Source organism: Anser brachyrhynchus (genome assembly GCF_964034855.1).
Source record: "Anser brachyrhynchus genome assembly, chromosome: 19".
NCBI classification, from domain to species: domain Eukaryota; kingdom Metazoa; phylum Chordata; class Aves; order Anseriformes; family Anatidae; genus Anser; species Anser brachyrhynchus.
In genome coordinates this window covers 9790583-9802719 of record NC_137712.1, presented here as the reverse complement: position 1 = coordinate 9802719, position 12137 = coordinate 9790583, and the positions used below count along the sequence as shown (strand labels likewise).

The window sequence follows — 12137 nt, the reverse complement described above, 5'->3', positions numbered from 1 at the left end:
GCTGCCCCGAGGCTTCGGCTCGGTGAGCAGCACCGGGGCTCTGCTGCGGCTCGTGCATGTGCGGAAGGTCGGAGACGGCTCTGAGTGCAAGCCCCAGAGCTGGGAAGCAGATGCAGAGGGCTTTTGCTTGACCTGTTCCCAGTGCATTGCTCATTCCCTGCCTCCTCCTTTGCTTCTTGCAGTGCTGGCTGCGGCTCTCCTGTAGTTCAGGTTTGGCAGGATGAAGCTTGCAGCACGTGCAGCCTCTGCCCTGCCCCGTGTCCCTGTCCCTGGGGGGTTCGTGGTGGTTAGAAGGCACTGCTGTCGGGGCAAGAGCCAGGCAGAGCTCAGCGTTCAGCCCACCCATTTCACAACAGCAGGGAGTTTTGGCGTTTCATTGTGGGCAGCACTGGGGCAGCCCGGGCTCACTCCCTGTGTGTGGTTCTTCTCTGCAGGGTGAGCCAGGGCTGCAGGGCTTGCCGGGTCGCACGGGGCAGCCTGGTTCAGATGGCTCCCCAGGCCTGGGAGGCAAACCCGGGCTGTCAGGGCTGCCAGGAGAGCAGGTGAGCACGTTGCAGAGGGCAGCAATCCCTGGGGAGCTGGGTCTGGGAGTTTGCCCAGCGCCTGCTCTGCTCCTTCCTTCATCTCCGCAGGGCCTGCAGGGCTTCCGAGGGGACCGGGGGCTGGCTGGCGAGAAGGGGGAAGAGGTAAGGTGGTGCTGCATGGGTGGGAGTCTGCGCCATCCCCAGCACCTCGTGCTGTGAATGTTTTCCAAGTGATAACACCTTTCCATTACTGGTTTGACTGGTACTGCACCAGTAGCACCCAGTGCCTGTGTCCCATACCTGGGCTGTGAGTTCACCCAAGGGAGTGCCCGAAGGATTTTGGCACTGAGCACCTCTAATGTCCGATCAGGTCAGGGTGTCCGGGGATCCCTTGGTCATTTCAACCCAGGTTCTTTTTCTTTTTTTGGAAGCACAAACCCCGGGTGCCTTTTCGTACATCTTTTCTGGCCCATACTCCATGCCCCTCTGAGCATCCTTCCACCATCCAGACAGGAAACCTTTTGCCCTGGGGTCCACCTCGCTGCACTTGGCTGCTGATGGAGCTTTTCCTTTCATGCCTCACAGCCTCTGCAGGCAGCCTGGGGACCTGGCATCCTCCAGGGTGCTGGCACTGGGCATGGCCCTGTCCCTGCCACTGCTGCGTAACGTGGCACAATGCTGACCTGGGACACTGGAGCAAGGTGGCAATATGTTGGGGACAGGCTCCAGGGCTATTTGTTTTTTCTTCTGGGACTGGGGCACTTAGCACGAGGGTCTCCATCCCCTGCACCACGCTGATGCTCCTTTGAGGCACGGCAGCTGTGTTTTGGTTCCTGATGCTCTCTTTGTGCCTCATCCATCCTTGTTGTTCCCTTCCAGGGCTTCTTGGGTGACCCCGGACCAGTCGGTGAGAAAGGAGAGAAGGGGGCGAAGGTGAGGGGGTCTGCCCCTGCCCTTTGCAGCCTTGCCTGGACTGGGCAGGGACCTCTCCTTCCCCGTCCTGCTCCTGCCTCTGGGTCACGCTCCCCTGCACGTCTCTTGGCTTTTCCAGGGGGTGAGAGGAGAAAGCGGCCCGCCGGGTCCTGCTGGGGCTCCGGTGAGTTGGTGCAGAACCACAGGGCATCCCAATCTTTGCTGTGTCAGGATTTCTCCTTCCCTCTCTCGACCCATCCTCATTCCCCTTTCCATGACCGACTTCCCCTTTCCTTTGGAGACGCAATTTGGGCAGCCCTTGGCTCCATCTTGCACGTGCTCCCCTGGCTCTGGGCAAAGCCCTCGGGGCTCCGTGTCTCCCCCAGCCCTGCTGCAGGGGATGCGACAAAAGCAGCCGTCACCTCAGGGCGGGCACCTCGCTAACGCCCTGCTCTGCCTTCTGTCCTAGGGGATGTCGGGTCTGAAGGGCGCGATGGGCTTCCAGGGCCCTGCAGGGCCGGAGGTGAGGGGTTTGGCTTTCTCTGGGCCCCCAGCTCCCCCAGAAGAGGCACACAGCAGCCTGACAAAGAGAGCCGAGCCCTTGCAGAGCGCGTTGCGCCACGGTTGGGTTTGGGAGCCCACCTGCAGCTGAGGTGAATCCTGGCCTGGCAGCACCTGGGTTTTTCCGTGCTGATAGCAGAGCTGCTGGCAATTCCTTGGGAGGCACCCGGGAAGGGTTTGCAGGGGGGTTAAAAAGAAAATTGAAGTGGTTTGGTAGTGGTTCATGGCAGGGAGTGGGGAAGCAAAGGTCACCTAGAAGGGTCCTCAAGTGGCTGATGCTTGATGCAGAGGAGGAGGGGGAATTTGGGATGTGAAATCTAAATGGAGAGAATCAAAGCAAAAAAAGGCATCGTTTCCCTCCTGCTCCAGGGAGAAGGTGGCCCAGCGGGTGCTGCTGGCCCTGCCGGCCCCATGGTAAGTCACAGCTTTGTGGTTCCCACCGTGGCGGGGGCTCCATCCGCGGCCCCCACTTGGTGCCACAGCCCCAGGGCTGAGCATCGCTCACCTTGCAGGGGGAGCCGGGCCAGCCAGGCTCCGTCGGGTGCCAAGGAGTCAACGGCTCCCAGGTGAGTCTGCCCTGGGCACCCTGCTCTGATATTTGGGGTTTTCCAGCTGCTGCACTCACCCCGTCCCTTCCTTGCTCTCTCCCCAGGGAGAGATGGGTCCTCCTGGCTTGCCCGGCCCCCAGGGCCCTAAGGTACGAGCAAACCTCGTGGCAATGGGGTGCCTTGGGAGAGCTTGTGGGGTGCTGCGGGGAGGGGGAGGTTGGGTGGTCCAGGGGTCACCCAGTTCAGGGCATCCCCTCCAGCAGGGCTGGGACCTCAGCCCACCCCAAAACCTGCACAGAGGCTGGGATAGGGGCGGAAATCCCTTCTGTGCCTCTCGCAGGAGGTCATGGCCGGGGACTGCAGGCTTTGCACCAGCCATGCATGGATTTAATCCTAATCGTAGCTTTCTATCCCCTCCCTGCATTTCAGGGACCACAGGGCCTGCAGGGGCGTCGCGGCCCCCCTGGCATGGGGGGCACCCAGGTAAATGATACTGCAGGTCCTGTCCTGGCTCAGCTCTGCCTTTCTGAGGGGCAGGACCCCGCTCGTGCATGCTGAGGGGGAAGGGAGCTGCTGAGCCCCGTCCCGGTGTGCTTTTCTGCAGGGTCCAGCTGGGATGGAGGGGTCCTCTGGTCCCAAAGGAGACACTGTAAGAGCTTCTCACCCAGCTGGCTTTGGCCTCTGGTGGGGATGAAACCTGGGCTCAAGAGCTTCCCCTGGAGGCAGCCCCCTTCCATGGGTGCCGTGCTGCTTTCAGAGGGGCTGTGCCTGCAGCAGACCCCCTGAACGCAGCCGTGGGGGGAACCTGGCTGATGCTGACGTTCCCCTTGCAGGGTGCAGAGGGGGTCCCTGGCCTCAGGGGACAGCTGGGACAGGAGGGACCTGGGGTAAGTCCGTGGGAGTGGGTGGCCAGTGGGGTGTTCCCCTCCTTCCCTCCACCTTGTGGCACCCTAAAGCACCATGGGGTGATGCTGGCAGTCCCGAGCCCCCACTGTGCATGAGGTGCCCCAGTGCTGCTGCACCCCCAGGGGAACGGCCTCACCCGCTCCTTGGCCAGGATCCCTGGGGAACAGAGGAGGGACCCTCACGTCCCACCACAGGTGGGCTCGTGTGTGTTCATGCTCATCCCCAAAGGCCACAGCTCCAAGGAGGAGCCTGGCTGCTGCTCACCAGAACATTCCCCGACTTTCCAGCAGCGATGCCCCAGTTCTGCCAGCACACTCCTCCCTCGGCGCGCGGTGAGGTGCGCTTCCCCCCAGCAGTTTGGGTGCTGAGCTGCTGTTTCTGAAGGTTGATGGGGCCCAGGATAGCACGGGCTTCCTGCTGCTCGATGTGGATGGTGCATTTTGGGGTCTGACATTTGGGAGGCTGCTGGGTGGGCGGCTGTAGCCTCGGGAGGGCTCGTGCATCCCCAGCTCCGCACCAGCGTGGTCCCTGCTGCGGAAAAAATCCCACTGGGGCACCAGTGGCAGCTCTGGGGAACCGAAGTGGTGTCCCCATGAGTGCACAGCTCATTTGGCTTTGCGGTGGGTGGTTTGGGTTTCTTTAACTTGCGTTTTTGTGTCTCTCTCAAGGGGTTTATTGGCCTGCCGGGTTCAAAAGGCACCCAAGGAGAGAGGGTGAGTGATGGCACCCACACCACGCATGGCTCAGGGTGCCGGACAGCCACATTAGAGCAGCCCAAAGCACCAGCTTCGTGTTATTTATCTGTGTTCAGACCTGACATTGGGATAGGTGGCAAATGAAGTTTTCTGGGGAAGGTTGAGCTGCACTTAGGCTTCCATGAAACACTGTAATAAGAGGAGCTTTTAGACACAATGGTGTGTCCTAAGACAACATGTTTTGGGGAGGTGACAAGAAAAGTGGGAGCACTTCAGCATGTGTTAAATAACATGCTAAGAAGGACAAGGTTCTTGAGGGGCTGACATTGGGCCGGTGCAGCTGGGCTGTCACTGCAGGCTGCTGCAGGGCTGGCTGGGGGGGTCACCGCGTGCTGGGGAGCACATCCAGCACGTACCCGCTGCAGCTCTGAAAGGCCCCTCAGGAGCAAAGCCCTGCTCCAAACCAGTCCAAATTTTCTTTCTTTGATGCCCAAATCAGATCACAGCACGCTTTGGTTGCAGTGAAGAGTGTAAGAGGTCTGAGGGTGCCCTCTGCCTCTGCTGCTCTTATAGGGCTGCCAAGGTCCTGCTGGAGCCAAGGGAGACCTGGGAGCCAAAGGAGACAAGGTACGAGGTTCCCAGGCTGAGGCTTGGAGCCACTTTGTGTCCCTTTGCCTTCTAGAGCTGTGAAAATCAGCCAGAACGAGCTCTGCATGCTCACACCGCGCAGCTGCTCCTCAGCCGCCCTTTGTCACCTTTCCTTGGTTTGATGTCTAAAATCCTGCCTTGGTTTGGTGTCTAAAAAAAGTCACTGTTCTGGGTCCTCGGGATGCTCTCGGTGGGGGCTGTGGGGCGGTCACCAGGCGGGGGCTGCAGGCTGGCCGTGACGTGCTGCCACCTTGTCTCCCAAGGGTCCTCATGGAGCACAGGGAGCAGCGGGGCCTCCAGGACCGCGGGGTCAAACAGGCTTGCAGGGCTTCCCCGGCCCCCGCGGGGCGGCAGGACCCCGGGGACCCGAGGTAAGGCAGGGTGCTGGGGGGGGTACAGGCAGGTGGCCTGGGAGGGGACAGCCCTGAGGGCTGCAAGGAGTGTGGCCGACACTACCAGCTGCTGCCACCGCTGCCTCCTCATCCTCCTCCCATGGGATGAAGGCCCTGGGCCCCCACCCTCCTGCCCTCCCCACCCCGCCAGCAGCTGGCACGGAGCTCGGGAGCCCTCTAATGACACCACCCGCTGTGCTGCTCGGCCCGCACTTGCTCTGGGGACTCAGGAGCCCGCAGCACCGCAGTGCTTTGCTCCAGACCCCACCGCTGGCAGTTTGAGGGCAGCGATCCCTCAGCCCGCTGCCTTGCTTCGCGCCCGTGGCACTGCCCGGCCCCCGCCCTCCTGATCTCCTGGAAGCCAAAACAACAATGCCCAAGGACCACAGAAAAAAAGGCACGATTTTCCAGGTGCCTTTTCCCACAGTGCATGCTCCCAGTGAGCCGTCAGGATGGTTGAACCCAGCTGCAGATCGATATTTCTCCCTGGGGCTGGCCCCACACCTCCAGCGGCTTTCCCACGTGTCTTCCCCCTTTTTGACGCCGTGCTGCGCATGGCGCCCTCCATCTTGGAGGCCTTTTGGGATGCCCGCCTGGATCTGCCCTCATGTTTTTTCTTCGGGATGAGAAGCGAACCCTCCCACCTCCCTGGGACACGGCGTGGTGGCACCGCTCATCTCGCTGCCGTCCCAGCCTCGCTAGGCCGCGCTGCCCCAGGCATGGCTCCTGTCATGTCGGGCCCAGCGGCCGGGCTGGAGCCAGGCACCAGGGCTGCATCCAAGCAGGCGGGAGCCTCAGCAACACTTGAAATTGCCCCTAACTCGATCAGCAGGAAACAAAAATATTCAGCTGTGCTGCTTTGGGCCAACACGGTCCCATTTTGTTTTTTCCTATGGATTACTTTATAACCCTGGGGCAGGGGGAGCCGCCGGCCCAGAGCACGCAACGACCTGGACTGGTGCTATGGCTCTTAGCACCTTTTACTTACTGTCCCCTCCGGCCTCCATGCCCGCTGTCCCTCTGCTTTTGGGGTCTGTGACCTCCCCAGGGGGTTGGGTGCTGCCTTTGCCAGGGCAAGGCGCAGCTCCGGCCGCCTCCTCTCCTCTCCCCGCAGGGCGAAGAAGGCCAGATCGGCCCGGCGGGGCTGAACAGCAGTGAAGGATCGAAGGTCAGCACCGGCAGCCATGGGGCTGCCCTCAGCCCCACGTGGAGGGACATGGACGTGGCTACCCTGCCCTGTCACCCCAGCGTGGATGCCAGCACCCAGGGACAGCGTCACCCCCATGGGGATCAGGCTGTGGCCAAACCCGGGGTGTCCCCAGCCTCCTGTCCCCCTGCATGGCATCCCTGTATCTGCCACCTGCCGCCTTGGCAGCAGGGCAGGATGAGTCCCCTCAGTGCTCGCTGGGGTGCAGGGGTGGTGGGGACCCTCAGGGTTACCTAAAATGCCTGCATTTCCCTCTGTGTGAATTTTAGGGAAGCCGAGGACCAGATGGCCCAAAGGGAACCCCAGGACCACGGGGAGCCAGGGTAACTAATGGGCTGTGGTACCCATAGCCTAATCTGGGAGCATCTTTGGGTGGGGGGGACTGAAACAGCCCTGGAAGCCCCTTGCTGGGTGGCATGGAACAGTGCCACGACAACTGCCCGGGGTGGAAGGATGGCTGGGATGAGGTGTAGAGCTCCTTCCCTCTCCTCCTCTGTGCCCCCATTCAAAGGGGGAGGCACCAGGGAGCACAACCTAACCAAACTGTGCTGAACTCTGCCCAGTTCTCTGCATTTAGAAGGCCCGTAGCACCTCACACTCAGCCTCTCACAGTAATATTTCCCAGCACCAGCTTTGCTGCAGGAAGTCCCCTCAATCTGCTGCTCTAATGCTGCCAGAAAGATGCTTTTCTTAGCGCTCACTCTTTTCCAGGGCCGCGTGGGCCAGCGCGGGCTGGTTGGAGTCCCAGGACTGCCCGTAAGGAGCCAGTGCCACGTCCAGCACCGTGCGTAGGGCTGGAAGGGGGGCAGCGGGTGGGGGGCCCGGGCAGAGGCTCGGCTCTGCTTGGGGCTGGTGCTGGAAGCGCTGGAGGTGAGCGCCTCGGGCTCCGGCACGTTGCACAGCAGGTTGTGGCACATCACCCACCAGGCACCGCCACTCCACCCTTGTCCTGGGCTTAGAAAATTCAGGAATTTGGGTCTCTTCTCAACCCCTCGCCCATCTTGCTTTCGGGGCCGCCTTTCTGCAGTCTCTGATTTCACCCCTAAGCTTTACAAGGCACATGCACAAAGCTGCAGAAAAGAAGCATGTCAAGAGCGGTTCAATGCTGAAGAACCATTGACAGCTCAGGAAGGCCCCGAGGCTCCTACAGACCCTGGGGACGATGTCACTGTGTATTTGTTGCTATTTTTGCATGATCTGGGCTGCTGTGGGAGGCATGGATGCTGGAAAGCTATTGTGCCTGTCACTGGGCTCTGCTTTGAGATGAGATTCTCCTTGCAGGGCTCGCGAGGCATGCCAGGAGCAGAAGGCGCAGAAGGAAAGCCTGGTACACAGGTTCCCATTCTGTACTACGTACTATATATTATATCCTTACCTGCTGGCACGGCGTACGAGGGCTGGGGCCACAGGTGAAGGCTGCATGTCACAGTGCCTTCGGAGAGGTGGAGCAGAGCCATGCAGGGGGGGCTCTTCCAAACCTATCTGTCCCCAGGGCCACCCAGGTCAAGGCCATCTCTGCACGGCGGAGCTCTGAGAGCGTGCGTTGGGCTTGGCACTGTGTCACACCTTGTCCAGCCACGCAGAGCCAGGCTGTCCCTAGTGCTGTCCCCGCACAGCGCCATGGGGCCACTGGTGCCAGGCACTAAACACTGTGGGGCTCGAGGAGATGGGGAAGCCCCTCACTGTGTTCATGGGAATGAGCTGGCTCAGGACTGTACTCACGGGGGCTTTGCAGCCCTGCACGATGGGATGGGATGGGATGGGATGGGATGGGATGGGATGGGATGGGATGGGATGGGATGGGATGGGATGGGATGGGATGGAAAGGCTCCCTCTCCCTCCCCAGCCTCACCATCACCTGCTTTATCCTGCAGGGTCCCCCGGGGGCCGTGGGCAGCCCGGGCAGGATGGGACCTCCAGTGAGTAGAGCTGCATGTCTGTGTGCTTCGTTTCTGTCCGTCCATCCTCCCCTCTGCTCTCCCTTGGCAGGTCACTGCCCATCTCTCTGCCCTTGTGGGGGCTGTGCCCTCAAAAAGCAAGGAAGAGGGAACAGGGGATGCGTTTAAGAAATGACTATTGCAAAATTGGTGTTTCTTATCACCGGTGGCAAGTTGTCCCTTCTGCAGGAATTCTAATATTTGTTTACTTTTACTCTGAAAGAAAGGGAGGGCAGTGGGAAGCTGGCATTTCCCTGATGACAAAACAGGGGAAATGTCTTGTTCTGGGTCACAGAGAAGCGCCTCTGACTTTGCTGTTGTCATTGCACAGCACAGTCTAGACGTCTGCATGGGCACTGTGTGTGCGCACAGCCGAAGCACTGGAGCAGCAAGCATCCGGAGCGCTGCTTTGAAGCAGAAAGCCAAAGGCTGGGCACTGCCGTGCGGGTGCTGTGCGCTGCTTTGGGGTGGTTTCTGCCCCCGTGCTCCCAGTGGGGCTCCTCTCCACATCGGGTGTTTCTGCCTTTGCTCTCCTCCCAGCCCCTTGTCTCTCACCCTTGTGCTTCTCTCCCTCCCCCCCCCCCAAGAGCTCATCTTCTGCCCTTCCCTCCAGGGTTTTGTTGGTGTGCAGGGGGGCAGAGGACACGCAGGACCTCCTGGATCTACGGTAAGGAAAACATACATGGATGCCCCCTTTTCCTATTCTCCAAAGCCGTGCAGGTAGAAAGCCAGCGTAGCGTCCAGGGAGGGCTGGTGCTGCTGCTGGGGAACCAGCAAGGGATCAGATTATCTGTGGGGCCTGTATCTTTTTGTGCGAAAAAGCATTAAAAAAAGTCCTCAGCAGCAGAATCAGCCGCAAATAGGGATAGCAGAATAATTCCCCCAGGGATTGAGTCTGCCTGGGGGGCCCTGCAGCTTCCCCCTGCCAGGGGTGGTCTTTGTGGGGAAGGACAGCCCATGGAACCCCTCCCCACCCGGGGGGCATGGTCCTGGGTGACTGGAGGGGACCAAAGCGCTTGCTCCGTCGCCACCTCCCTGGGTGGGAGTTGGTGGTGCAGGGTCACGGAGAACAACCCCATGCCTTTGTCCACGTGGCTGCGATGGACACCAGCCCGTGCTGGAAGCTGGAGCAGCTCATGCAGCTGGATGAGACCTCTGGGAGGCCGCTCTCACCTGGGCTTGGTGGGCACCCCGAGAGCAAAAGCCCTCTGTTTTTGTCACCCTGCATGGTGACAGTCCTGCCAGGCTGCCAGCCCTGTGGTGCTGGTGGGCAGGAGCTGCCAGGACAGGCAGGGTTTGTCCCCGACGCAGCGGAGCACAGGAGCACCACCGGTGCCTCGGTGGGGCTTGTCTCGTTGCAACCCCCTCCTCCTCCCTGAATATTTCCCTTGAATATAAAGGGCCCCCAAGGAAAACCTGGACCTGATGGAGAGCTGGGTTCCCTGGGCCCAAAGGTGAGTGCCCATGGGGGTGTGGGTGTCCGGGGGGCTGGTTGGGGCACCCAGGGGTGATGAACATCCCCGAGCGACTCTTGGCTGATATGGGGAGGATTTGGGTGATTGCTGAGGTCTGGGGGTGGACACCCAGGATGGGAACATGGTGCTGGGGGATCTGAGCTGCTCTCACCACGGGTGGGCATAAAGTTCAGGCCCAGGTCCCCACCAGGGACACGCAGAGGGACACACACGTTGCTCAGAGCAGGCTGACTGCCTGAAAATGGAGCAAAAAGCAGGATGCACGTCCCTCAGATGCGTTCCTAGGTGGACAACCTGCTTCCCCCGTGGGGTCTGCCCAGCCCAGACCCCCAGCACTGCCAGCATGCGAGCAGGGTGGTGAAAGCTCCTGTCTCTCCTGGCAGGGTCTGCCCGGGAAGCCTGGCGTGGAGGGGCCGCAGGGACCCGTCGGCATGTATGTAAGTGCTGCAGCTGCTGCCTGGCTGTGCTCAGCGCCGGGGGCTATCTGGGGCACAGCTCCTCTCCCCAGACCCCCGGGGAAGGCGTAGGGTCCAAGGGTGTGCGTGAGGAGCAAGGTTTGGTGCTGCTGGGAAAGGGGATCCCCATGGCCAGCAGCTCTTTCTATGCAAGGTGGCATCAGAATGCTTTTGGATGAGCGCAGCACCACCATCACCTCCACCCAAACCCCACGGGTACAGCACGGCCCCGGCTGCCTCCTAACACCATCCTCTCCCCCAGGGCTACCCAGGACCAGCCGGTGACCGCGGGAGGCCGGGGCGCAGGGGAGACAAGGTAGGGCTGGGAAATGGCAACACCAACCCCGATGGCTGGTGCTGGGCAGGAGGAGGGTGGCAGGATCCGGCCCCACGCAGGGCGATCCCGCAGCTCTCCCAGCACGTCAGCTCCTGAGCCTCTTTATAAGACGGCAGGCTGCTATCTTTTGTCCCTCGGGGAGTTACTGCGTTGAAACATATGGCAGAAAGGAAGGGTTAGGGTTTGGGGTTTTGGTGTGTGGTTTTGGTTTTTTTTTCTTCCCAACAGGGAGAAACGGGAGCCCGAGGCCCACCCGGATTCCCTGGAAAAGTTGGTCCCAAGGTGAGGGCTGTTCGCTGCCTCCGGGCAGCTCCAAATTCCCCCCGCCCCCTGAGGCAGCGCCAAGCAGATCAGCTCTGCTGGGCTGGACACAGAGCGTGGGAAATCCTTGCCACCAGCATCAAGGGGCTACGTGGGGAGAGGGGAGCTGCGGGGCCATGGGGGAGCTGCGGGGCCGCGGTCGGGGCTGGGCGCGGGGCTCTGACGTCTCTGTCCTCCCCCAGGCCCTGCCAGGCCCCCCTGGGCCACGAGGTGCTCCCGGCTCCCAGGTAGGGCTGGATCCCACGGGGGGAGCGGGGCTGCTCTGGGCTGCTTGCGGGGCTTGCTGGCCCCTGCGGCCACGCGATGCCCTGCAACATATGCCATGGAACATGCTGCAACATATAACATGGAATACCCTGCAACATATGCCATGCGATACCCCGCAGTGCCCTGCAATGCCCTGCAGCGTACACCATTGCACACCCTGCGACACATGCCCTGTAATAATACCCTGTGATACCCTGTAATATATGCCCTACAATGCCCTGCAGCATATGCCATGGAACACCCGTCAACATATACCATAGAACACCCTGCAGCAGGCACCACGGAATACCCTGCAATACCCTGCAACGCGTCATGCAATACCCTGCAGCATATGCCCTGCAATATATGCCACGTAATGCTCTGCAGTGCCATACACCATACACCATACACACCACGCACTACCTATAGCATTAGGGATGTGGATCCCAGACCCATCTCCTCTCGGCAGGGACAGGCAGGACCCTGGTACTGCTCACTGCCTGCTGGCTTTTGTCCTGCTGCACCTCTGGGGTGACCCAGGCAGGTTTGTGGCTCAGCTGCAGCCTACTTGGTGTCCCTGGCTGCTCACAGCCCTTGTGTTGCAGGGAAGAGCGGGAGAGCCGGGTCCTCGGGGGCTTCCGGGGCTGCCGGTGAGTGGGAGAGCTGCAGCTTGCAGAGCTGCTCTGTGGGCTGGGGCTGCGTGCCGTGCCCCCCTGCACCCGCAGCGACCTGGGGTGCCATCAGGCTGGGGGTCTCTCCCATCTCATTGCCCTCCCGGGGGGAGAGGAGCTGCCCGTGGGCTACAGCTTGGGGTGCCCTAACATCCTTCTGGCCTTGCAGGGAGCCCCCGGCATGCGGGGGCTGGACGGTGTCCCCGGGAAGCCTGGTTTGGCTGGGGAAGCGGGGGCAGCCGGCGCACCAGGGGCTGCTGGCCCCCCTGGGTACCCGGTAAGTGCCAACGTGGCTGCTGTGG

At 61.2% G+C, this 12137-nt stretch overlaps 1 protein-coding gene across 2 annotated transcripts in view; it reads left to right on the top strand.

The window, feature by feature from the left end:
- LOC308180350 (uncharacterized protein) overlaps nucleotides 1–12137 on the top strand; it is a 75236-nt gene that overhangs the window by 53542 nt on the left and 9557 nt on the right. The window contains exons 14-40 of one of the 2 annotated variants that reach the window (XM_080561810.1): nucleotides 435–542; nucleotides 633–686; nucleotides 1404–1457; nucleotides 1576–1620; nucleotides 1906–1959; nucleotides 2367–2411; nucleotides 2510–2563; nucleotides 2650–2694; nucleotides 2975–3028; nucleotides 3150–3194; nucleotides 3379–3432; nucleotides 4120–4164; nucleotides 4720–4773; nucleotides 5058–5165; nucleotides 6301–6354; nucleotides 6663–6716; nucleotides 7105–7149; nucleotides 7675–7728; nucleotides 8268–8312; nucleotides 8944–8997; nucleotides 9731–9784; nucleotides 10189–10242; nucleotides 10523–10576; nucleotides 10826–10879; nucleotides 11101–11145; nucleotides 11770–11814; nucleotides 12005–12112. In XM_080561810.1, coding sequence (XP_080417936.1) covers nucleotides 435–542; nucleotides 633–686; nucleotides 1404–1457; nucleotides 1576–1620; nucleotides 1906–1959; nucleotides 2367–2411; nucleotides 2510–2563; nucleotides 2650–2694; nucleotides 2975–3028; nucleotides 3150–3194; nucleotides 3379–3432; nucleotides 4120–4164; nucleotides 4720–4773; nucleotides 5058–5165; nucleotides 6301–6354; nucleotides 6663–6716; nucleotides 7105–7149; nucleotides 7675–7728; nucleotides 8268–8312; nucleotides 8944–8997; nucleotides 9731–9784; nucleotides 10189–10242; nucleotides 10523–10576; nucleotides 10826–10879; nucleotides 11101–11145; nucleotides 11770–11814; nucleotides 12005–12112 — 1539 coding nt within the window. Of the gene's footprint in view, nucleotides 1–434; nucleotides 687–1403; nucleotides 1458–1575; nucleotides 1621–1905; nucleotides 1960–2366; nucleotides 2412–2509; nucleotides 2564–2649; nucleotides 2695–2974; nucleotides 3029–3149; nucleotides 3195–3378; nucleotides 3433–4119; nucleotides 4165–4719; nucleotides 4774–5057; nucleotides 5166–6300; nucleotides 6355–6662; nucleotides 6717–7104; nucleotides 7178–7674; nucleotides 7729–8239; nucleotides 8313–8943; nucleotides 8998–9730; nucleotides 9785–10188; nucleotides 10243–10522; nucleotides 10577–10825; nucleotides 10880–11100; nucleotides 11146–11769; nucleotides 11815–12004; nucleotides 12113–12137 lie in introns of both variants that reach the window. The other variant, XM_080561809.1, reaches the window with a different exon arrangement.